The 27,419-nt window shown below is 35.8% G+C and overlaps 1 protein-coding gene across 3 annotated transcripts in view; it reads right to left on the bottom strand.

Annotated features, from left to right (window-relative positions):
- Positions 1 to 27,419, bottom strand: part of LOC103572200 (alkaline phosphatase) — a 69,145-nt gene that overhangs the window by 24,259 nt on the left and 17,467 nt on the right. For all 3 annotated transcript variants that reach the window (XM_053743178.1, XM_014445383.2, XM_014445382.2), the window contains one exon: positions 26,570 to 26,817. In XM_053743178.1, coding sequence (XP_053599153.1) covers positions 26,570 to 26,770 — 201 coding nt within the window. In that variant the 5' untranslated portion in view covers positions 26,771 to 26,817. The remainder of the gene's footprint in view (positions 1 to 26,569; positions 26,818 to 27,419) is intronic.

Below are 27,419 nucleotides of genomic sequence, written 5' to 3'. Positions count from 1 at the left end.
CGCGTTTAATCGTATTGCAAGAGCTTTTAGCTTTCATAGCCGTCCGAATGGACATTTGATTTAAACGGAAATCGAAATCGTAAAAACGTTAAAAATTATTTTTATTTTTATTTTATTTTATATTTTTATTTTTTATTCCCGCGTTTTCGGATTGCGGTTTATAATTTTACTAATAAAACTACAATGGGGTAAAATGGAGATGGCCAACTTGCCCCACTTAATAGAGTATGTAGATAAGAAAAATTTTTTGAATAAAAACATTTTTCCAGGAAAAGAATTTTAAAAAAAATATTGAAAGTGAAATAATATTTTTTGAAGGAAATTGGAACATCTGGCGCTTGGTGATATTTTTTCACGTGATCGAAGATCTTGACAAGCTATTTCAAGGTAAGATTGAAAATTCAACGTAACTTTGAGCTGGTGCGCGTCTTTGCGTTTCACGGCTTGTTGATTCGCGGGCTTTGTATGAAAGCTGGACGAATTTTTTCAGATTTACATCCTCCTATGATCTGTGGGACAGTCATAGCTGGTATTAGGGTACATATATATGTGTGTATGTATATGTGAATGTTTGAGTATGGTTGGAGGATGTGGATAGCGAAAAAAAAACACAAACAAGCGCAGCGTCTCGTCCAAATTAAAGATCCGTAGGCTCTGGTGCGGAAGGATTGTCCCTCACGCTGCGATACCACCGTTCACTTAATTTGCTGCCCATTGGCGAATAAACATTTATCGATATCCTTTTCGAGTCTTGCATATGCTCGTTTAAATATCCAATGACTTGTTATGGAAAATATGGACACTAGTTATTATTTTTACATTTTTTTATTATTTTTTCTGACTTATTATTTATTATATTGAAGGACAAAAATATTTAATTAGCGATATCTTGACAATTAGCACGAATAATTAGATGTTATAGGTGGTCATTGGAAAGGAAATTTAATTTCCTACAACTTTACTCTCATCGGATAATACCCTCAGACGATTATTTCAAAAGATATAGCGATTTTTAGTATGGGCGGGAAATTGAATTTTTTAAAAAATTTCAAAAATTCTTAAAATGACTGTAACTTTTAAAATATTGATCTGAGATTATTTTTTGTGATGAGCAAAGTTGTAGGAAATCAAATTTCCGTTCCAAAAGTCATCTATGACGTGTATTTATCTCATAAATTTTATTAGATATCATAAGCAAGAAAGTAAATATTTTTTTTGTTAAATTGAGTGAAGAATAATAACAAAAAATATTAAACGTGTACGGAAACATTAAAAATGAACGATGAACAGTAAAGAGAATCCGTTAAAAGAAAGTAAAGTACAAGAGATTAAAGTCTGATATCTCTAGACTTTTCATCCAACTTTTTTATTCTCCCAAGTTGACTTTACTCGCCCAAATACATAAACAAGAAATATCAGAGTCTTAAAAAATCCTAAAATCCCAGATATAAAAAATAAGAACCGAGAAGTAAATAAAGAAACATAAAAATTATTACCAACCGAGTTCACGGATAGTTTGCTTTAAAGGATGAGCACCGATAAACTTGGATTACTCACTGAATTTCACGGTTACTAAATATACTCAGCATATATTAAACATAACTTTAACTATACCCTCACCTGCAACATCTCACTAAAACTCTTCCCTAAAAAATTCACAGAAGTAAAATCTGGGTGAATAATTAAATTAAATTCAAATTGCTGAAATAAAATAAAAAAATATTGATGTAAAAGCTGAGCTTTAAGCAAATGGAATAATATAAGAACTAAGTATGTATATATATATATATATATGTATGAAGTCTAAGTGGAATGGAACATAAAGACCTGTTCTGTACCAGAAGGTTCAATAGAATTTCTAAGCTCGTTGGAGCATATTGAAGCTAAGGCAAGAGGTCGCTAGTGAATTTATTCTATCATAGTTATAGATGCTATTATATGTATATATATATCCATATATTTGAATGCAGGGATCCATAGACTACATGAACATGACTATGTATGTGTGTAAGGATACAAACGTCGAGCATACGATCAAAAAACTCTGGCTCACATATAAATATATATATAGCACATTCTTCAAAATGATAGAAGATATGTTTTTAGTCCAGCAGTGATCCCGTCCTGCTTTCTGACAAACTCTCCTTGATCTCAAAGCTCGAGCTCCTTTTTTTTTTTTTTTTTTTTTATCGCAATAAAGAAAGAAATCGTAGGAGTCAATGGAAAAAAATTTTAAAAATTTATTCATGAATAAAATGAAAAGTTTTTGTTAGCGAATAAAAAAAATCTATTGTTGGTTCCTTATGAATTACTTTTATGACTTCGATGTACAAAAATTAATAATAAAATTGAATTTTAAATAAATAATTGTGATAATGGTGGATTTTGAGATAAGGCAGGGGTAGAATAGTTTGCATATTTTTGTTTGATGGTTCAGATGGTTGTCTGCCACAAAGTGACCGTATAGTTTTTTTTTAGAACTTGCGGGCTGTAAACTTTTTTTTTCCTCATTATAATTTAATTACTGAGACGTCCAATTACATTTAATGAAAATAATATTTTATATTTTTGTCTTTCGTTTACTGAAATTTATATTTTATCATAACGCGGATTGTATTTAAATATAATTTTTTAAATACTCCGTTTTCAATTCAAATATTTAAATTTACAAATCTCTGCTCTGTCAACGGTTCCTGTGATGAATATTTCAGTCGTTTTTAGCGCGAGTACAAATACGATAAAAAAAAAGTAAATATTTAAAATAAATAAAAGTAAAATAATAAAAATTAACTCTGCTCGATATACATTTCATTCAAATCTAAATATTTAGTAAGTAATACAATTTAAAATAAATAGACATATTCAATACTTCAATTAGTCCCTGACTTCATTTATTTAAAAACTCCCGCTCAATAATAATATTTAAACAATAATTAATTAAATTTACCAATCAACCATTAAATTAATATTTATCAATTTATGTTACAAATATTATTTTAATTAATTGTCATATCCATTATTTTCATTTGTGCATATATTTTAATTAATGCAAAAAAAAAATTATTAAACCATCGAAGCAATAAAATTCATATTCAATTGAATAAAATTCAAATTCTGATTTACAAAACAGCAATTAAAGTATTCGATAATAATAATTGTCATTGTTTCAATGAAACAACATTTTTCGTGATATCACCATTATAGTAAGCACACTCACACACTTATTGAGGGTGAAGTGAAAGGGCTTATAGAACAATGGCTGAGGAAACTGACGCGTCGATTTACACAAGCCAGAGCGCGGACCGCAACGCGCTGTTGATCTCGCTGCCGAGCTCTGCTATTGTCATTGCACGTAATTACGTCAGGTATTTGTGTATATATATACAAACATCCATACAAATATATACACTACCTCTATACATATATAATATATATATATAGAGGTTCTCAAGTAGGAATATTGGTATTACATACATTGGGAGAGTATCCCAAGAGCTCGGATCTCCCTTCCCTGCACCCTTATCGCCCTCTTCGGCTCTCAGTGTTCTCACTCGACGATTCTACATTTCAAACCCTCGCTCTCCTCTCATGCCCCTATATTACAATGTGCATTCGGCCACACACGAATATTGTACAATCGAATCACACCCGGATTATTCTATCCGCATGGATCAACTCTATCTCTGTTATTTTCACTCAGCTAACAACTAAAATAATTTTATTATTTTCCTTTTTTTTTTTTTTTTTTTTTTTTTTTGAATACTTCATTACAATAGTTAATGATTTATTTCATAAACTTTTTATTTATTCCAGAAATCCGATCCGTGGGGAATAAAAATATGAATTTTATTTGATAAAAAATTCAACGAGCTTTTGTATTGTAGAGGGAAATTTTAACAATCGATAGACTAAATTGAAAATTTAAAAATAAAATTGGGTTGTTTTATTTTTATGAATGATATCGAAAAGTTCAGGTAAATTTAATTTAAAAATTTTTAGATCATTAGGAAAAATGTGGCCTTAGTATTTTTTTTTTAAATTTTTGAAATCCGCGAATTTAAATTTCGCGCCAAAACTGCGATAAGTAATTTGCCGGTTAAAATAAAAATTTTCCAAGATTTTAACCAACGATTTTTCATTCTACAAAAGAGTTAAAGCTTCCAGACGAGAGGTAAAAAATAAATAGATAAATGTCTGAAGCATGGATTCAAAATGACAAAATAAATCCAGTGTGTATTGTGTGGAGCAGAGAGTGCAGCGGACTGATCATATTGTGTGTCGTTGCTCGGGTTTCTGTCACAGATTTCTACTGGCAATTGAACAAATAGGTCTCGGAAGAGCGTCAACCACGTACCCGACATGGAGAGACTCATTGATGCGACATTAACGATGTGCGTGTCACACACGATCTAGTCGAATGATTGCCGCCTTGTCTCCCTGCATTCCAATTGACCTGCACTTCATATCAAGTCTGCATTATCGCCGGCCTTATTTACAGGTTCACTCGGCAATCCACCAGCCAACTTTGATATTTTAACCATGCGTGTACTTAATTAGATAAATCACACATACATATATGTATCAATATTTCCCTCTTCATATTTATGAAAGCTTCAAATGTGGAAAAATAACTGACATTATTAGCATACAGAGAAAATATTTTTATATTCATTGCTTGTTTAGAGAAAAAGTTTCCAGCATAACAATAACGTATGGACTCATGTTTAAATGTAAACATAAGAGATGTATATGTTGATTCATTGTTTTTAATCACGTTAAAGTACAATGTTAATTCTAGTGGGTTGTATTTATTAGTGTTTGTATGCTCGTGTAATTCAACTCAAATAAACACTGGCTATTTGAGAAATTGTTAATTTCCGAGTACAATGCTTAAGTAGATTGGATGTGTGTGTGCATACGGAGGGATCAAGTTTCCGTGTGTGTGTGTGTGTGTGCGTAGACACCACAATGATGGTTTAGTGGACGAAAGAAATTAAATGGAGAGGGGATCAAGATTATTTATATTTGCTTCATTTCGCGAGCTGTGGATGTTTATGGCATTTCGTTTTTAATTGCATGGAAACATTCGCACTAACGGCTGAAACGAGGAAAGTGAATAATGCCCGTATCTGCCCGACGTCGAAAACTCGAAAAATAAATATTTCTCAGGACTTTTTATGGCTTTTCCTACTAGGGGGCATCATAATGAACAAAAAACGTTTATGGTATGATGGGTTATTCCCAACAGGAGCAAAGTTACGGGCCATTCCTCATAATATTGCATAGACAGTGTCATCTGCCCGCATCTGCCCGACGTCGATTACTCAAAAAATAAATTTTTCTTAGGACTTTCTGGGGGTTTTCCTATTAGAGGACATCATAATGAACAAAAAACGTTTATGGTATGATGGGTTATTCCCAACGGGAGCAAAGTTACGGGCCATTCCTCATAATATTGCATAGACAGTGTCATCTGCCCGCATCTGCTCGACGTCGATTACTCAAAAAATAAATTATTCCTAGAACTTTTTATGGCTTTTCCTACTAGAGGGCATCATATTGAACAAAAAACGTTTATGGTATGATGGGTTATTCCCAACAGGAGCAAAGTTACGGGCCATTCCTCATAATATTGCATAGACAGTGTCATCTGCCCGCATCTGCCCGACGTCGATTACTCAAAAAATAAATTTTTCTTAGGACTTTCTAGGGGTTTTCCTATTAGAGGACATCATAATGAACAAAAAACGTTTATGGTATGATGGGTTATTCCCAACGGGAGCAAAGTTACGGGCCATTCCTCATAATATTGCATAGACAGTGTCATCTGCCCGCATCTGCCCGACGTCGATTACTCAAAAAATAAATTATTCCTAGAACTTTTTATGGCTTTTCCTACTAGAGGGCATCATATTGAACAAAAAACGTTTATGGTATGATGGGTTATTCCCAACAGGAGCAAAGTTACGGGCCATTCCTCATAATATTGCATAGACAGTGTCATCTGCCCGCATCTGCCCGACGTCGATTACTCAAAAAATAAATTTTTCTTAGGACTTTCTAGGGGTTTTCCTATTAGAGGACATCATAATGAACAAAAAACGTTTATGGTATGATGGGTTATTCCCAACGGGAGCAAAGTTACGGGCCATTCCTCATAATATTGCATAGACAGTGTCATCTGCCCGCATCTGCCCGACGTCGATTACTCAAAAAATAAATTATTCCTAGAACTTTTTATGGCTTTTCCTACTAGAGGGCATCATATTGAACAAAAAACGTTTATGGTATGATGGGTTATTCCCAACAGGAGCAAAGTTACGGGCCATTCCTCATAATATTGCATAGACAGTGTCATCTGCCCGCATCTGCCCGACGTCGATTACTCAAAAAATAAATTTTTCTTAGGACTTTCTAGGGGTTTTCCTATTAGAGGACATCATAATGAACAAAAAACGTTTATGGTATGATGGGTTATTCCCAACGGGAGCAAAGTTACGGGCCATTCCTCATAATATTGCATAGACAGTGTCATCTGCCCGCATCTGCCCGACGTCGATTACTCAAAAAATAAATTATTCCTAGAACTTTTTATGGCTTTTCCTACTAGAGGGCATCATATTGAACAAAAAACGTTTATGGTATGATGGGTTATTCCCAACAGGAGCAAAGTTACGGGCCATTCCTCATAATATTGCATAGACAGTGTCATCTGCCCGCATCTGCCCGACGTCGATTACTCAAAAAATAAATTTTTCTTAGGACTTTCTAGGGGTTTTCCTATTAGAGGACATCATAATGAACAAAAAACGTTTATGGTATGATGGGTTGTTTCCAAGAGGAGCAAAGTTACGGGCCATTCCTCATAATATTGCATAGACAGTGTCATCTGCCCGCATCTGCCCGACGTCGATTACTCAAAAAATAAATTTTTCTTAGGACTTTCTGGGGGTTTTCCTATTAGAGGACATCATAATGAACAAAAAACGTTTATGGTATGATGGGTTATTCCCAACGGGAGCAAAGTTACGGGCCATTCCTCATAATATTGCATAGACAGTGTCATCTGCCCGCATCTGCCCGACGTCGATTACTCAAAAAATAAATTATTCCTAGAACTTTTTATGGCTTTTCCTACTAGAGGGCATCATAATAAACAAAAAACGTTTATGGTATGATGGGTTATTCCCAACAGGAGCAAAGTTACGGGCCATTCCTCATAATATTGCATAGACAGTGTCATCTGCCCGCATCTGCCCGACGTCGATTACTCAAAAAATAAATTTTTCTTAGGACTTTCTAGGGGTTTTCCTATTAGAGGACATCATAATGAACAAAAAACGTTTATGGTATGATGGGTTATTCCCAACGGGAGCAAAGTTACGGGCCATTCCTCATAATATTGCATAGACAGTGTCATCTGCCCGCATCTGCCCGACGTCGATTACTCAAAAAATAAATTTTTCTTAGGACTTTCTGGGGGTTTTCCTATTAGAGGACATCATAATGAACAAAAAACGTTTATGGTATGATGGGTTATTCCCAACGGGAGCAAAGTTACGGGCCATTCCTCATAATATTGCATAGACAGTGTCATCTGCCCGCATCTGCTCGACGTCGATTACTCAAAAAATAAATTATTCCTAGAACTTTTTATGGCTTTTCCTACTAGAGGGCATCATATTGAACAAAAAACGTTTATGGTATGATGGGTTATTCCCAACAGGAGCAAAGTTACGGGCCATTCCTCATAATATTGCATAGACAGTGTCATCTGCCCGCATCTGCCCGACGTCGATTACTCAAAAAATAAATTTTTCTTAGGACTTTCTAGGGGTTTTCCTATTAGAGGACATCATAATGAACAAAAAACGTTTATGGTATGATGGGTTATTCCCAACGGGAGCAAAGTTACGGGCCATTCCTCATAATATTGCATAGACAGTGTCATCTGCCCGCATCTGCCCGACGTCGATTACTCAAAAAATAAATTATTCCTAGAACTTTTTATGGCTTTTCCTACTAGAGGGCATCATATTGAACAAAAAACGTTTATGGTATGATGGGTTATTCCCAACAGGAGCAAAGTTACGGGCCATTCCTCATAATATTGCATAGACAGTGTCATCTGCCCGCATCTGCCCGACGTCGATTACTCAAAAAATAAATTTTTCTTAGGACTTTCTAGGGGTTTTCCTATTAGAGGACATCATAATGAACAAAAAACGTTTATGGTATGATGGGTTATTCCCAACGGGAGCAAAGTTACGGGCCATTCCTCATAATATTGCATAGACAGTGTCATCTGCCCGCATCTGCCCGACGTCGATTACTCAAAAAATAAATTATTCCTAGAACTTTTTATGGCTTTTCCTACTAGAGGGCATCATATTGAACAAAAAACGTTTATGGTATGATGGGTTATTCCCAACAGGAGCAAAGTTACGGGCCATTCCTCATAATATTGCATAGACAGTGTCATCTGCCCGCATCTGCTCGACGTCGATTACTCAAAAAATAAATTATTCCTAGAACTTTTTATGGCTTTTCCTACTAGAGGGCATCATATTGAACAAAAAACGTTTATGGTATGATGGGTTATTCCCAACAGGAGCAAAGTTACGGGCCATTCCTCATAATATTGCATAGACAGTGTCATCTGCCCGCATCTGCCCGACGTCGATTACTCAAAAAATAAATTTTTCTTAGGACTTTCTAGGGGTTTTCCTATTAGAGGACATCATAATGAACAAAAAACGTTTATGGTATGATGGGTTATTCCCAACGGGAGCAAAGTTACGGGCCATTCCTCATAATATTGCATAGACAGTGTCATCTGCCCGCATCTGCCCGACGTCGATTACTCAAAAAATAAATTATTCCTAGAACTTTTTATGGCTTTTCCTACTAGAGGGCATCATATTGAACAAAAAACGTTTATGGTATGATGGGTTATTCCCAACAGGAGCAAAGTTACGGGCCATTCCTCATAATATTGCATAGACAGTGTCATCTGCCCGCATCTGCCCGACGTCGATTACTCAAAAAATAAATTTTTCTTAGGACTTTCTAGGGGTTTTCCTATTAGAGGACATCATAATGAACAAAAAACGTTTATGGTATGATGGGTTATTCCCAACGGGAGCAAAGTTACGGGCCATTCCTCATAATATTGCATAGACAGTGTCATCTGCCCGCATCTGCCCGACGTCGATTACTCAAAAAATAAATTATTCCTAGAACTTTTTATGGCTTTTCCTACTAGAGGGCATCATATTGAACAAAAAACGTTTATGGTATGATGGGTTATTCCCAACAGGAGCAAAGTTACGGGCCATTCCTCATAATATTGCATAGACAGTGTCATCTGCCCGCATCTGCCCGACGTCGATTACTCAAAAAATAAATTTTTCTTAGGACTTTCTAGGGGTTTTCCTATTAGAGGACATCATAATGAACAAAAAACGTTTATGGTATGATGGGTTGTTTCCAAGAGGAGCAAAGTTACGGGCCATTCCTCATAATATTGCATAGACAGTGTCATCTGCCCGCATCTGCCCGACGTCGATTACTCAAAAAATAAATTTTTCTTAGGACTTTCTGGGGGTTTTCCTATTAGAGGACATCATAATGAACAAAAAACGTTTATGGTATGATGGGTTATTCCCAACGGGAGCAAAGTTACGGGCCATTCCTCATAATATTGCATAGACAGTGTCATCTGCCCGCATCTGCCCGACGTCGATTACTCAAAAAATAAATTATTCCTAGAACTTTTTATGGCTTTTCCTACTAGAGGGCATCATAATGAACAAAAAACGTTTATGGTATGATGGGTTATTCCCAACAGGAGCAAAGTTACGGGCCATTCCTCATAATATTGCATAGACAGTGTCATCTGCCCGCATCTGCCCGACGTCGATTACTCAAAAAATAAATTTTTCTTAGGACTTTCTAGGGGTTTTCCTATTAGAGGACATCATAATGAACAAAAAACGTTTATGGTATGATGGGTTATTCCCAACGGGAGCAAAGTTACGGGCCATTCCTCATAATATTGCATAGACAGTGTCATCTGCCCGCATCTGCCCGACGTCGATTACTCAAAAAATAAATTATTCCTAGAACTTTTTATGGCTTTTCCTACTAGAGGGCATCATATTGAACAAAAAACGTTTATGGTATGATGGGTTATTCCCAACAGGAGCAAAGTTACGGGCCATTCCTCATAATATTGCATAGACAGTGTCATCTGCCCGCATCTGCCCGACGTCGATTACTCAAAAAATAAATTTTTCTTAGGACTTTCTAGGGGTTTTCCTATTAGAGGACATCATAATGAACAAAAAACGTTTATGGTATGATGGGTTGTTTCCAAGAGGAGCAAAGTTACGGGCCATTCCTCATAATATTGCATAGACAGTGTCATCTGCCCGCATCTGCCCGACGTCGATTACTCAAAAAATAAATTTTTCTTAGGACTTTCTGGGGGTTTTCCTATTAGAGGACATCATAATGAACAAAAAACGTTTATGGTATGATGGGTTATTCCCAACGGGAGCAAAGTTACGGGCCATTCCTCATAATATTGCATAGACAGTGTCATCTGCCCGCATCTGCCCGACGTCGATTACTCAAAAAATAAATTATTCCTAGAACTTTTTATGGCTTTTCCTACTAGAGGGCATCATATTGAACAAAAAACGTTTATGGTATGATGGGTTATTCCCAACAGGAGCAAAGTTACGGGCCATTCCTCATAATATTGCATAGACAGTGTCATCTGCCCGCATCTGCCCGACGTCGATTACTCAAAAAATAAATTTTTCTTAGGACTTTCTAGGGGTTTTCCTATTAGAGGACATCATAATGAACAAAAAACGTTTATGGTATGATGGGTTATTCCCAACAGGAGCAAAGATACGGGCCACTTCTTAAAATATTGCATAGACAGTGTCATCTGCCTGCATCTGCCCGTATCTGCCCGACGTCGATTACTAAAAAAATAAATTTTTCTTTGGACTTTCTAGGGGTTTTCCTACTAGAGGGCATCATAATGAACAAAAAACGTTTATGGTGTGATGGGTTATTCCCAACAGGAGCAAAGTTACGGGCCATTCCTCATAATATTGCATAGACAGTGTCATCTGCCCGCATCTGCCCGACGTCGATTACTCAAAAAATAAATTATTCCTAGAACTTTTTATGGCTTTTCCTACTAGAGGGCATCATATTGAACAAAAAACGTTTATGGTATGATGGGTTATTCCCAACAGGAGCAAAGTTACGGGCCATTCCTCATAATATTGCATAGACAGTGTCATCTGCCCGCATCTGCCCGACGTCGATTACTCAAAAAATAAATTTTTCTTAGGACTTTCTAGGGGTTTTCCTATTAGAGGACATCATAATGAACAAAAAACGTTTATGGTATGATGGGTTGTTTCCAAGAGGAGCAAAGTTACGGGCCATTCCTCATAATATTGCATAGACAGTGTCATCTGCCCGCATCTGCCCGACGTCGATTACTCAAAAAATAAATTTTTCTTAGGACTTTCTGGGGGTTTTCCTATTAGAGGACATCATAATAAACAAAAAACGTTTATGGTATGATGGGTTATTCCCAACGGGAGCAAAGTTACGGGCCATTCCTCATAATATTGCATAGACAGTGTCATCTGCCCGCATCTGCCCGACGTCGATTACTCAAAAAATAAATTATTCCTAGAACTTTTTATGGCTTTTCCTACTAGAGGGCATCATATTGAACAAAAAACGTTTATGGTATGATGGGTTATTCCCAACAGGAGCAAAGTTACGGGCCATTCCTCATAATATTGCATAGACAGTGTCATCTGCCCGCATCTGCCCGACGTCGATTACTCAAAAAATAAATTTTTCTTAGGACTTTCTAGGGGTTTTCCTATTAGAGGACATCATAATGAACAAAAAACGTTTATGGTATGATGGGTTATTCCCAACAGGAGCAAAGATACGGGCCACTTCTTAAAATATTGCATAGACAGTGTCATCTGCCTGCATCTGCCCGTATCTGCCCGACGTCGATTACTAAAAAAATAAATTTTTCTTTGGACTTTCTAGGGGTTTTCCTACTAGAGGGCATCATAATGAACAAAAAACGTTTATGGTGTGATGGGTTATTCCCAACAGGAGCAAAGTTACGGGCCATTCCTCATAATATTGCATAGACAGTGTCATCTGCCCGCATCTGCCCGACGTCGATTACTCAAAAAATAAATTATTCCTAGAACTTTTTATGGCTTTTCCTACTAGAGGGCATCATATTGAACAAAAAACGTTTATGGTATGATGGGTTATTCCCAACAGGAGCAAAGTTACGGGCCATTCCTCATAATATTGCATAGACAGTGTCATCTGCTCGCATCTGCCCGACGTCGATTACTCAAAAAATAAATTTTTCTTAGGACTTTCTAGGGGTTTTCCTATTAGAGGACATCATAATGAACAAAAAACGTTTATGGTATGATGGGTTGTTTCCAAGAGGAGCAAAGTTACGGGCCATTCCTCATAATATTGCATAGACAGTGTCATCTGCCCGCATCTGCCCGACGTCGATTACTCAAAAAATAAATTTTTCTTAGGACTTTCTGGGGGTTTTCCTATTAGAGGACATCATAATGAACAAAAAACGTTTATGGTATGATGGGTTATTCCCAACGGGAGCAAAGTTACGGGCCATTCCTCATAATATTGCATAGACAGTGTCATCTGCCCGCATCTGCCCGACGTCGATTACTCAAAAAATAAATTATTCCTAGAACTTTTTATGGCTTTTCCTACTAGAGGGCATCATATTGAACAAAAAACGTTTATGGTATGATGGGTTATTCCCAACAGGAGCAAAGTTACGGGCCATTCCTCATAATATTGCATAGACAGTGTCATCTGCCCGCATCTGCCCGACGTCGATTACTCAAAAAATAAATTTTTCTTAGGACTTTCTAGGGGTTTTCCTACTAGAGGGCATCATAATGAACAAAAAACGTTTATGGTGTGATGGGTTATTCCCAACAGGAGCAAAGTTACGGGCCATTCCTCATAATATTGCATAGACAGTGTCATCTGCCCGCATCTGCCCGACGTCGATTACTCAAAAAATAAATTTTTCTTAGGACTTTCTAGGGGTTTTCCTATTAGAGGACATCATAATGAACAAAAAACGTTTATGGTATGATGGGTTGTTTCCAAGAGGAGCAAAGTTACGGGCCATTCCTCATAATATTGCATAGACAGTGTCATCTGCCCGCATCTGCCCGACGTCGATTACTCAAAAAATAAATTTTTCTTAGGACTTTCTGGGGGTTTTCCTATTAGAGGACATCATAATGAACAAAAAACGTTTATGGTATGATGGGTTATTCCCAACGGGAGCAAAGTTACGGGCCATTCCTCATAATATTGCATAGACAGTGTCATCTGCCCGCATCTGCCCGACGTCGATTACTCAAAAAATAAATTATTCCTAGAACTTTTTATGGCTTTTCCTACTAGAGGGCATCATAATGAACAAAAAACGTTTATGGTATGATGGGTTATTCCCAACAGGAGCAAAGTTACGGGCCATTCCTCATAATATTGCATAGACAGTGTCATCTGCCCGCATCTGCCCGACGTCGATTACTCAAAAAATAAATTTTTCTTAGGACTTTCTAGGGGTTTTCCTATTAGAGGACATCATAATGAACAAAAAACGTTTATGGTATGATGGGTTATTCCCAACGGGAGCAAAGTTACGGGCCATTCCTCATAATATTGCATAGACAGTGTCATCTGCCCGCATCTGCCCGACGTCGATTACTCAAAAAATAAATTATTCCTAGAACTTTTTATGGCTTTTCCTACTAGAGGGCATCATATTGAACAAAAAACGTTTATGGTATGATGGGTTATTCCCAACAGGAGCAAAGTTACGGGCCATTCCTCATAATATTGCATAGACAGTGTCATCTGCCCGCATCTGCCCGACGTCGATTACTCAAAAAATAAATTTTTCTTAGGACTTTCTAGGGGTTTTCCTATTAGAGGACATCATAATGAACAAAAAACGTTTATGGTATGATGGGTTGTTTCCAAGAGGAGCAAAGTTACGGGCCATTCCTCATAATATTGCATAGACAGTGTCATCTGCCCGCATCTGCCCGACGTCGATTACTCAAAAAATAAATTTTTCTTAGGACTTTCTGGGGGTTTTCCTATTAGAGGACATCATAATGAACAAAAAACGTTTATGGTATGATGGGTTATTCCCAACGGGAGCAAAGTTACGGGCCATTCCTCATAATATTGCATAGACAGTGTCATCTGCCCGCATCTGCCCGACGTCGATTACTCAAAAAATAAATTATTCCTAGAACTTTTTATGGCTTTTCCTACTAGAGGGCATCATATTGAACAAAAAACGTTTATGGTATGATGGGTTATTCCCAACAGGAGCAAAGTTACGGGCCATTCCTCATAATATTGCATAGACAGTGTCATCTGCCCGCATCTGCCCGACGTCGATTACTCAAAAAATAAATTTTTCTTAGGACTTTCTAGGGGTTTTCCTATTAGAGGACATCATAATGAACAAAAAACGTTTATGGTATGATGGGTTATTCCCAACAGGAGCAAAGATACGGGCCACTTCTTAAAATATTGCATAGACAGTGTCATCTGCCTGCATCTGCCCGTATCTGCCCGACGTCGATTACTAAAAAAATAAATTTTTCTTTGGACTTTCTAGGGGTTTTCCTACTAGAGGGCATCATAATGAACAAAAAACGTTTATGGTGTGATGGGTTATTCCCAACAGGAGCAAAGTTACGGGCCATTCCTCATAATATTGCATAGACAGTGTCATCTGCCCGCATCTGCCCGACGTCAATTACTCAAAAAATAAATTATTCCTAGAACTTTTTATGGCTTTTCCTACTAGAGGGCATCATATTGAACAAAAAACGTTTATGGTATGATGGGTTATTCCCAACAGGAGCAAAGTTACGGGCCATTCCTCATAATATTGCATAGACAGTGTCATCTGCCCGCATCTGCCCGACGTCGATTACTCAAAAAATAAATTTTTCTTAGGACTTTCTAGGGGTTTTCCTATTAGAGGACATCATAATGAACAAAAAACGTTTATGGTATGATGGGTTGTTTCCAAGAGGAGCAAAGTTACGGGCCATTCCTCATAATATTGCATAGACAGTGTCATCTGCCCGCATCTGCCCGACGTCGATTACTCAAAAAATAAATTTTTCTTAGGACTTTCTGGGGGTTTTCCTATTAGAGGACATCATAATGAACAAAAAACGTTTATGGTATGATGGGTTATTCCCAACGGGAGCAAAGTTACGGGCCATTCCTCATAATATTGCATAGACAGTGTCATCTGCCCGCATCTGCCCGACGTCGATTACTCAAAAAATAAATTATTCCTAGAACTTTTTATGGCTTTTCCTACTAGAGGGCATCATATTGAACAAAAAACGTTTATGGTATGATGGGTTATTCCCAACAGGAGCAAAGTTACGGGCCATTCCTCATAATATTGCATAGACAGTGTCATCTGCCCGCATCTGCCCGACGTCGATTACTCAAAAAATAAATTTTTCTTAGGACTTTCTAGGGGTTTTCCTATTAGAGGACATCATAATGAACAAAAAACGTTTATGGTATGATGGGTTATTCCCAACAGGAGCAAAGATACGGGCCACTTCTTAAAATATTGCATAGACAGTGTCATCTGCCTGCATCTGCCCGTATCTGCCCGACGTCGATTACTAAAAAAATAAATTTTTCTTTGGACTTTCTAGGGGTTTTCCTACTAGAGGGCATCATAATGAACAAAAAACGTTTATGGTGTGATGGGTTATTCCCAACAGGAGCAAAGTTACGGGCCATTCCTCATAATATTGCATAGACAGTGTCATCTGCCCGCATCTGCCCGACGTCGATTACTCAAAAAATAAATTATTCCTAGAACTTTTTATGGCTTTTCCTACTAGAGGGCATCATATTGAACAAAAAACGTTTATGGTATGATGGGTTATTCCCAACAGGAGCAAAGTTACGGGCCATTCCTCATAATATTGCATAGACAGTGTCATCTGCTCGCATCTGCCCGACGTCGATTACTCAAAAAATAAATTTTTCTTAGGACTTTCTAGGGGTTTTCCTATTAGAGGACATCATAATGAACAAAAAACGTTTATGGTATGATGGGTTGTTTCCAAGAGGAGCAAAGTTACGGGCCATTCCTCATAATATTGCATAGACAGTGTCATCTGCCCGCATCTGCCCGACGTCGATTACTCAAAAAATAAATTTTTCTTAGGACTTTCTGGGGGTTTTCCTATTAGAGGACATCATAATGAACAAAAAACGTTTATGGTATGATGGGTTATTCCCAACGGGAGCAAAGTTACGGGCCATTCCTCATAATATTGCATAGACAGTGTCATCTGCCCGCATCTGCCCGACGTCGATTACTCAAAAAATAAATTATTCCTAGAACTTTTTATGGCTTTTCCTACTAGAGGGCATCATATTGAACAAAAAACGTTTATGGTATGATGGGTTATTCCCAACAGGAGCAAAGTTACGGGCCATTCCTCATAATATTGCATAGACAGTGTCATCTGCCCGCATCTGCCCGACGTCGATTACTCAAAAAATAAATTTTTCTTAGGACTTTCTAGGGGTTTTCCTATTAGAGGACATCATAATGAACAAAAAACGTTTATGGTATGATGGGTTATTCCCAACAGGAGCAAAGATACGGGCCACTTCTTAAAATATTGCATAGACAGTGTCATCTGCCTGCATCTGCCCGTATCTGCCCGACGTCGATTACTAAAAAAATAAATTTTTCTTTGGACTTTCTAGGGGTTTTCCTACTAGAGGGCATCATAATGAACAAAAAACGTTTATGGTGTGATGGGTTATTCCCAACAGGAGCAAAGTTACGGGCCATTCCTCATAATATTGCATAGACAGTGTCATCTGCCCGCATCTGCCCGACGTCGATTACTCAAAAAATAAATTATTCCTAGAACTTTTTATGGCTTTTCCTACTAGAGGGCATCATATTGAACAAAAAACGTTTATGGTATGATGGGTTATTCCCAACAGGAGCAAAGTTACGGGCCATTCCTCATAATATTGCATAGACAGTGTCATCTGCCCGCATCTGCCCGACGTCGATTACTCAAAAAATAAATTTTTCTTAGGACTTTCTAGGGGTTTTCCTATTAGAGGACATCATAATGAACAAAAAACGTTTATGGTATGATGGGTTATTCCCAACAGGAGCAAAGATACGGGCCACTTCTTAAAATATTGCATAGACAGTGTCATCTGCCTGCATCTGCCCGTATCTGCCCGACGTCGATTACTAAAAAAATAAATTTTTCTTTGGACTTTCTAGGGGTTTTCCTACTAGAGGGCATCATAATGAACAAAAAACGTTTATGGTGTGATGGGTTATTCCCAACAGGAGCAAAGTTACGGGCCATTCCTCATAATATTGCATAGACAGTGTCATCTGCCCGCATCTGCCCGACGTCGATTACTCAAAAAATAAATTATTCCTAGAACTTTTTATGGCTTTTCCTACTAGAGGGCATCATATTGAACAAAAAACGTTTATGGTATGATGGGTTATTCCCAACAGGAGCAAAGTTACGGGCCATTCCTCATAATATTGCATAGACAGTGTCATCTGCTCGCATCTGCCCGACGTCGATTACTCAAAAAATAAATTTTTCTTAGGACTTTCTAGGGGTTTTCCTATTAGAGGACATCATAATGAACAAAAAACGTTTATGGTATGATGGGTTGTTTCCAAGAGGAGCAAAGTTACGGGCCATTCCTCATAATATTGCATAGACAGTGTCATCTGCCCGCATCTGCCCGACGTCGATTACTCAAAAAATAAATTTTTCTTAGGACTTTCTGGGGGTTTTCCTATTAGAGGACATCATAATGAACAAAAAACGTTTATGGTATGATGGGTTATTCCCAACGGGAGCAAAGTTACGGGCCATTCCTCATAATATTGCATAGACAGTGTCATCTGCCCGCATCTGCCCGACGTCGATTACTCAAAAAATAAATTATTCCTAGAACTTTTTATGGCTTTTCCTACTAGAGGGCATCATATTGAACAAAAAACGTTTATGGTATGATGGGTTATTCCCAACAGGAGCAAAGTTACGGGCCATTCCTCATAATATTGCATAGACAGTGTCATCTGCCCGCATCTGCCCGACGTCGATTACTCAAAAAATAAATTTTTCTTAGGACTTTCTAGGGGTTTTCCTATTAGAGGACATCATAATGAACAAAAAACGTTTATGGTATGATGGGTTATTCCCAACAGGAGCAAAGATACGGGCCACTTCTTAAAATATTGCATAGACAGTGTCATCTGCCTGCATCTGCCCGTATCTGCCCGACGTCGATTACTAAAAAAATAAATTTTTCTTTGGACTTTCTAGGGGTTTTCCTACTAGAGGGCATCATAATGAACAAAAAACGTTTATGGTGTGATGGGTTATTCCCAACAGGAGCAAAGTTACGGGCCATTCCTCATAATATTGCATAGACAGTGTCATCTGCCTGCATCTGCCCGTATCTGCCCGACATCGACAACTCGAAAAATAAATTTTTTTGAGGGTTTTCCGGGTTTTCTCTACTAAAGAACATTGGAAGGAACAAAAAATGTAATTATTGCGTGGAGTTATCTCCAACAGAAAAAAAGTTACGGCACATGAGAACCAGAAATTTGAAGTTCTGGACTAAATTTCCGACATCCGTCTACTTCGTAAAAATTCTTGCCTTTCAGCTCTACATGATATGACCATCCAAAAACTTATAATAATTAAAATATCGTAAAGAGTCGAAGAATAAGTTTGTAAAGTATAATATGAATTTAAAATATTTATCAAAGAGTAACAAAGTTAGAGGCGTAACCCTCGTTAATGCACTCTCACAGGATCTTATTAATTCGTGACAAGAAAAAATTAAAACTTCCTAATCGTGGCGGCGTGCTCATAGTCTCGTTGTTTGAATTTGCCGCGTGCACCCGCTCGTCTTATCGTTAATTTATGCGTCGACACGTCTTATCGACGGGCTGTATATTTATATACGTATACTTTGTACTTGAAGTTGAATTGACTGTTGTTGTGGTGGCGGTGTAAAAGTTAACAGAAAAGCTCGACAGCGAGAGCTTTATTTAGCTGTTAATTTATTTATTGTTAACGACCACGTCGTGAAAATGCGCAAAATGAGATCTTTACTGAGCGACTTCATTTTTTTTCTGATCAAGAAAAAAATACTTGACGCTTTGTCATTTTAATTAATATGCACATAATTATTATTATTTTTATTTAAAAATATTTTTCCGTAGTCAGTCATGGGGATAAATTATTTTTGATTCTACGCATTACCATTTTTTTTTAATCTACTAATTATAATTAAATATTTCAAATAATGGTTATGGAATTATTAAGTGTACGTTTTAATTAAATTTCATGTAATTAAAATTTTATCTCTTTGTTTTGTACTTTTAATTAACAATAACAGTTATAACGACATTAATTTTGAAAACCTCATTATTGTTCATTTTTTCACCATACCTTTTAAAATATCGGTCTTAGGACATTTTTTATAAGGACCAAAATTTTAGGAATTTTAATTTCCTACAATTTTGGTTCTTATAAAAAATGTTCTGAGATGAATAGTTTAAAAGTTACAGCCTATTGAAGAATTTGATATTTTTCCAAAAATACTTAAAAGATATCTTCTACTCAAATTGACTATATCTCAACAAATATTGATCCTAGCACTTTTTTCAAAGATACCAAAGTTGTAGGAATTAAAATTTCCTCTTTAAAAACCTCCTATGAAATATTTTTATCTCAAAAATTCCCAAGATACCATTAATTCAAAAATTAATCTCCCCGAATTTTGAAAATTCACTTAAATCGTCACTGAAAAAAAATTCCTGCTATTTTATCATACATAAGAGTGTTCTCTTTCATCAATTAAAGCCTTTAAAATGCGAATTAATACCCCATTTTTTTTTAAGTCGGCTGAGTACTCAAAGTCTCGAGCACTCAAACGCGCATGAAACCGCTAAAAAAAAAAACATTTTAAAACTCTATTAAAAATTGCCAGCATCGAATACTTAATCAAGCCGTAACAAAATTAAATATCCGCAAGCCCTGTTCAATAATTCAAACCTGTATCAATTTTATTCTCTTTATAGCCAGTAATTTTTTACAATTATCTATTTTTTATGGGTATATTTTTTATTGGACTAAACCAATTGGTATGCTCGTAAACTTCTTATATTCCAGGCTCACGTCAATTTACAAGCCAGGATATGATGGAGCGTTACGTGCCCGCAGTGAGCTGGCAAACACCATCCTGGCAAACGGCCAAATTTCTGCTCTCTCTTTCTCAGTCATAGTATTCATACCAGCCCACACCCTTCTCCCCCTTCTCACCCTTCATCCCAAACCCTTTTATGAACCATTTCACTCATTTACTTACTCGCTCACTCGTACAAACCTTTACCCCTTCCCTTACTCTCCCCCTCAACCCCTTTCCCACAACCCACCCGCTTCAACCGACGCCTACTCTTTGGCTTTACTAGTTTTCGCGGCCTTTCACCTCTCAGAGGACTCATTGATTTGTATACAGACACGGGTGTTCATCCACCTCACTGAATTTACTGTTACTGTCGTACGTCCGACCAAACCAACAGTTATTTCACTGCTCGTACACGCTAAATACGTTTAGTGTTTCATGTTCACCCTCAAAGGATTTTTTATTGCTTTTAAAATTTCTACAATATCTCGGCAATCGCTCGAAAATTTTACTCCCAGTGACCAAATTTCCACAGTAATTTGAATAAACAAATATTTCAAATTTCAAATTTTTTAAATTTCCCGCGCATTCATTGCTGCTGACTTCAAGCAATTGTTGACCAATTACAAGTCAATTTTTTTTTATTAACCACTGAAATAGTAGATCTTTTTTTAGGTTACGAGTCTTGCTGAAGATAAAAATAATTTATTGAAGAATTTTAAAATAAAATTAACATAAATTTATCTGGAATACGAGAATTTTATGATAATTCATATTAGCATTGTTTTGATAGCCAAGTCGGAATTTTTTTGTAAACATTTATTAAAATATTTGAGAGCTATTTGTTTGACAAAAACTACAACTTTGATTTTTGTTTACGGTTTAATAAAAAAATTTTTTAAACTCGTAACCGAAAAGTTCATTTCTGGTGACCGAGCCCGGGAATTTTAGTGCAAGTGATTTTCCAAGACAATGCCAAGAGGCATTTCCATAAGCGAAATTTTGCTTAACCAGATGTATATTTATTGTATGGAATTTCGTAGGAAACGGCTTGAAAAAAAAATTGTAGAATATGGGCGATTGATTCAACGACGGGATTCCAGCAATCCGGGGGTCAAAGGTCGGAATAATAAATAATAATAATTGGCTGACTATTTTATATTAAGAGAGCGTTTATGTGAACAAGTATGAAAATAAATTTGACTTTGAAAAAATAATTTCTGAAATAGTATCCATAAATTCGTTCATTACTCGTATTCAAATATTCATGAAAAGAAAATATTTTGTATAGCATTTTAAAAAGTCTTCTTTACGGGCGTGTTTACTCTTAACATTTATACGCGCGGTATTTTTCATCTCCATTTATGCGGTTTTTTTTTCGCGGTTACCTTTTGCATGCTCGCTCTTAGCTCTCAGCTACAAACTTTCGACAGTACAAGATTTTTACAACCTAAATAAAGATACAAAAATAGTGAAAAAAAAAGAAAAGTATTTACTTTAAAGAGTAAATATTTATCTCCAACATTTATTTGGAAGCGCGAGAATTTACAGATAAATTTTAATAAAACCCCGAAGACTTGAAAACGAAAATGGAAATATTATTGTGTAAATTCATTGAAATGAATTCAGTGAATTAAAACAGTAAGAAATAAATTAGCAAATGACGAGGCTAAGTGTTAACATTTAATGGGAATTTAATTGGTAGAGCAGGATAAAGCGGGTGTATGAATTATGAAGAATATATTCAGTAGGTCAGAGCCCGATTAGCAATTGGGTAAAATCTGAGCCTTAAGCTGCGCGATTTCAATGGGAGTTTTCAGGTAAAATTAATACCGTACTCTGTTATCTCTTTCAATCGGGATAGCTGCTCAGTTTTCCATTTTGCGATCCTCATTTTCCTTCTCTAAACCAATCTCGCTATCACCATTCACTCGGCCGCCTCTCGTTCACTCATTCATTCAATAAATTAAATTCGTTTTGACAAGAAATTTCCCTTTGTTCAAATAATTTTTGTTCATTATCATTAAAACTTTCTCATTTAATTCCCATTGATTTTTTATTTTCGCACAATAAAATCTTAATTTATTTTATTTATACCAGAAATATAAAAACTTTTTTCTAGATATCAAATATTTTATAATTTTAATGTAAAAAGATTTGTAAAAATTATCACTAAAGCTTTCAAAAGTCTAATAATGGTCTAAATCTGTCTAAATCTGTCTGAATCTGTCTAAATCTGTCTGAATCTGTCTAAATCTGTCTGAATCTGTCTAAATCTGTCTAAATCTGTCTGAATCTGTCTCAATTTGTCTGAATCTGTCTAAATCTGTCTGAATCTGTCTAAATCTGTCTAAATCTGTCTGAATCTGTCTGAATCTGTCTGAATCTGTCTGAATCTGTCTAAATCTTTCTGAATCTGTCTAAATCTGTCTGAATCTGTCTAAATCTGTCTGAATCTGTCTAAATCTGTCTGAATCTGTCTCAATTTGTCTGAATCTGTCTAAATCTGTCTGAATCTGTCTAAATCTGTCTGAATCTGTCTAAATCTGTCTGAATCTGTCTGAATCTGTCTAAATCTGTCTGAATCTGTCTAAATCTGTCTAAATCTGTCTGAATCTGTCTAAATCTGTCTAAATCTGTCTGAATCTGTCTGAATCTGTCTAAATCTGTCTGAATCTGTCTAAATCTGTCTAAATCTGTCTGAATCTGTCTAAATCTGTCTGAATCTGTCTAAAAGTAGCTAAAAATCAGCTATTTTTTGTGAATAGGTACACCGAAGCCCTCAAAAGTCTAATAACGGTCTGAATTTGGCCAAAAGTGATCTAAGAATGGGCTAGATTTTTTTTTTCTTATTTGTTTATTTCTTTTTAAAAATACTTTTATCAACAATGGGGTATAAGAAATAAATGACTATATTATAAATCGTCAGAATTTCGTATGATCAAATCTGAGAAAGTCATCGAATCGTAATCTAATATTTATTTTAGTCCAAACAGCTAAATCATCGACACTCGGAAGCAAATATATCGAACTTTAAAGTCACCGAGCTTAAGTAAAGCCCAGAAATGTTTACCAAAGATGAAAGTTAACGTTGAGTGCAACCACAAGAACAAGTCCTGGCGTAAACTTTATTTTATTGTCGGTTGGTGGTAAATCGTGATTGATTGTCTCGGGAATTTACTTCCCCATCAATTCTTCCGTTTATTTTGTTTTCCCAGAGTGTTTACTAATTCCCCAGAGTACAAGGAAATAAAACAATTTATCATATTTTTTACAATTCACTCACCCATTTATTTATTTATTTCGACTTTTTACTACCTTACGTACTTCTAATCCCGCTAAAACTTTGTGTATTTTCGACTCCCGCATTGATAAGCCGTTTGTTTATTTAAAATATCTGGTAATTATTTAAAAGTTTTGGTGATTAACACAATTACATTGAATTCGCTGGCGTTTAATTTGTCCCTAGCCTCTGTGTAAGGATGGAGACTGAGTAAAGAGAGACATTAATCGAGGTTTGAATTCATGAATACAAATTATTTGAACAAGTTTTACTTTCAGAGACATTCTGCCATCTAAACTTTGTCACCCGGGTTATATAATATGCGTATCACGTAAAAGTCACTCCTTCTTACATTATCGGTATCAAACTACTGTCTCGAAAAATATATACATATATTTTTTATAATAATATACAATTGTATTCCCAGTAATTTTCATGGACACTCATGAAAAAAATTTTAAAAACTCCATGTAATTTTCCGTTCATTTAAAAGTCAAATATTTGAATTTAATTTTTTTTTTTTTTTTAAATATTCGCGCATAATTGGGGTGTAAAAATTTTTTATCTTCAATTTTACTTACTCTGCTTTGTAAGACACTTTAATAGCCGAATTATGAACTGGGAGCCATAAGATTTATTGCTGGCATAAATTTTTTTCATACTTCCAAATTTAACCAGCGACAAATCAGAGCTCCGATTTATCATTTTTTTTATTTTTAAATTTAACTAATTTTGATTTCGGTGACACTCGAAAACCCAAATTAAAGTGGGGTAATTTTTTCTAACGACGGATTTATTTTGATTTTTTTTTTTTTTTAAATTAAAAATTTTTCATTGCTTTCAATTTTATATAAAAAAAAAAAAAATACATCAATAATGATAATAATGATGACCTAAATAATGATAACAACGGAAGCTGAAAACTAAACCACAACTCAAGTAAAGATAAAAAAAAAAGTTAAAACTGTAAAGTTAATTAATTATCGCGAAACAAAAAAAATAGTAAATTTCCTGAGCTCTACTTAAAAGTTTAAATGCTTGTCACGAGCATCGAACAATGCTTTAACATACACTCTCGGTGAACTAAAGTACGTATTTTACCGAGTGAAATAATTCAGGCATGCACAAGCTGGCTTGCGAGTGCGGTCAGCCATAGGTTTCGACCCGACAATTATTATTTAACTTTGAGGTGAAGAGGTCACTTGGAATGTATCCAACAATTTAACGCCCCGATATGCCAGAAAAATATTATAAATTAATAAACATCCAATGGAATTCAATTAAGTATTCAGTCTCATCAACCCACGGCTTTGAATTTTTAGAATTCGCTCTTTGTTCAAGTCAACGTTTACTCAAGCCCGTCATAAAAAACTTCCTCAATTTAAATAACTTTTGTTAACTTCGAGCTGCAGGAAAAATTAAAAAAAAATGACTACCTTGCATATAAAATTGTCGAGGTAAGACAGGCTTAGATAAGGATTAAATATCCAACATTGACATGAAATTTATTGGCCTGACACCCGGATAATAATTAATTACAACCAAAGATTGACACCCAGGAAATTGTGACTGATGAATGGGAATATTCGTATCCATGCGGGCGCCATAATGCTGCCGTCAATAATAATCCATCTCTCGCAGAAATCACCTACCCGCGAATTTAAATGTAAAAAAAATTAACAGCGATACGACAGAACCGATCGACGTGGATGTAAACACATGTACAGTCAACAATCTGCCCTTGATGTTCCATAAATTCCCGCTTACGTCACTGTTAATAATTTGTCATTTTTATGATGAGTTGAATTATTGATACAGGAAATATGTCACTGACTATTTATGTTATCTGTCCATTATTAATTACAGTATCGAATTTTATTTATTTCATTTTTATTACCAAGGGGCTTAAAGTATTAAATATTTAAGGGAATTAACCCTTTTTTTTTTTTTTTTTTTAACAAACGCATAATCAAATAGTATAAATTTTTTAAAACTCATCAGTCAAATTTGTTTATTTTAAAACTAACAAAATGTTTATTTTTTTTTTCTCGTAATTTTTTCAACAAATATATTGTTTATAAAAAAAATTTATTCAAAATAATCGGGAGAGTAAACGAACTCTTTTTTTTTTAATTAAATCTATTGACCCGAACGGGTAAAAAAAATGAGAATAATAAACAAACGCGAAAAAAAAAGCTTTGAAGTTTGCCGAGTATCAGAGCACGAGGGGATAAATTAAATAAATATATGGCGATAATTTGACTGAGGAAATTTCGGTAGCGGGATTTAATGGAACATTAGCTGTTGTAATTATAGTGAGTGATAATTATGTGTGGGATAGATGGATTATTGAGTGAGGAGAAGAGAGGGGTTAATATATATATATGTGTAGGTGGGCGATGTAACGACAAACAGTTTCCATATCGATGGATTTTATCTCGCGTGATGGGCAATCTGTAACGAACGTGCAAACACTCAATTCCCAAATGAAACTGGGAGATATCGCCCGAAGCTTGCTGAGAGCCGCAAGCTTTGGCAGCTTTACGTCGACGCTTTTAACGACTGGCTCGATAAATGCAATCACTTAGATCCACGTGATTTAAACAACTCGCTGTTGATTGCTAAATAAATAACCTCCAATTAAATTTTTTTAGTCTTAGTTTTTAGCTCGATTTGAAAAACCCCGTTTCTTTGACGGCTCGTAATTATTTTATTTTGTACAGGTGAAAATTGCTCGTGAAAAATAGAAACTAAGGAGTAAATGTGACCATACTTAACAACTTCCTCTGTCAGAAATTTAAATTTTCATGGCCGAAAGTTAAATAATAAAATTCAAGACTACAATTATCGTAATTTTGGTTTAAAAAAAAAGTTATGAAAACTTACCTTTGCCAGCGAAACTGCAGGAAAAGTATCCCAGACGAGCTCAGCCTCTTCTCCCGTATTACCATGACGTTGTCCAGAGAGTATTCTGGCGGCAGTGAGGGTGCTCATCCCCATGCCGTCACCGACAAAGAGAACGACGCCCTTGGCTTCACCAGTTGGCGGAGTGGTACCTGTGCTGGTAGTGGAAGCAGCCGCCCGCATCCTCGACTCGATGCTCCTCGTAGCTGCATCGTACCACACGTTTCTCTCTGAGAAAAGTCATACCAGGAAGTTACAGGGTGAATCATGATGCAAGGCATGCGTCATAAATCTTGTACATATACTTCATATATATCCAGTCTACTAGTCGACTTCTCTAGTTCACTTTGACCCAATATACATATATACTAAGTATACACCCAGTAGTTCCAAAAAGTTGATAGTTAACCAACTCTCCCTTAAATCAATACCAACTACATTAGATTCAAATTATGATAGATAATTTTATAAAACTCGATATTAATCTCCACTAAATGGGTTATTACAAAATTAATAACTCATTTTTTTATTCTACCGGAAATTAATCATTTTTTATTCGAACACATATTTATCTACTGTTCTTTTTTTTAAAAATTAATTTAAGCAATGGAGATTAAATTTCATAATGCAATTGTTGAATAAATTAAACAAATGTATGAGTGTCGGTTTAATTAAAGTTATGTTTATTCAGTTAAATTTTGAATCCTGTAGTAGTGACCGGTTATTTATTCTACGGAATATATGAGATGTCTGAGAGATTTATGATGTGTGAAAGCTAAATATAGTATCGTCATTTTAGCTTCGGAGAAGGAAATGTCACGTGAGGTTTTTA

Source organism: Microplitis demolitor, chromosome 2 (genome assembly GCF_026212275.2).
Source record: "Microplitis demolitor isolate Queensland-Clemson2020A chromosome 2, iyMicDemo2.1a, whole genome shotgun sequence".
NCBI classification, from domain to species: Eukaryota; Metazoa; Arthropoda; class Insecta; order Hymenoptera; family Braconidae; genus Microplitis; species Microplitis demolitor.
The sequence above is the reverse complement of the archived record's forward strand: the minus strand, read 5'-3'. Positions and strand labels throughout refer to the sequence as shown.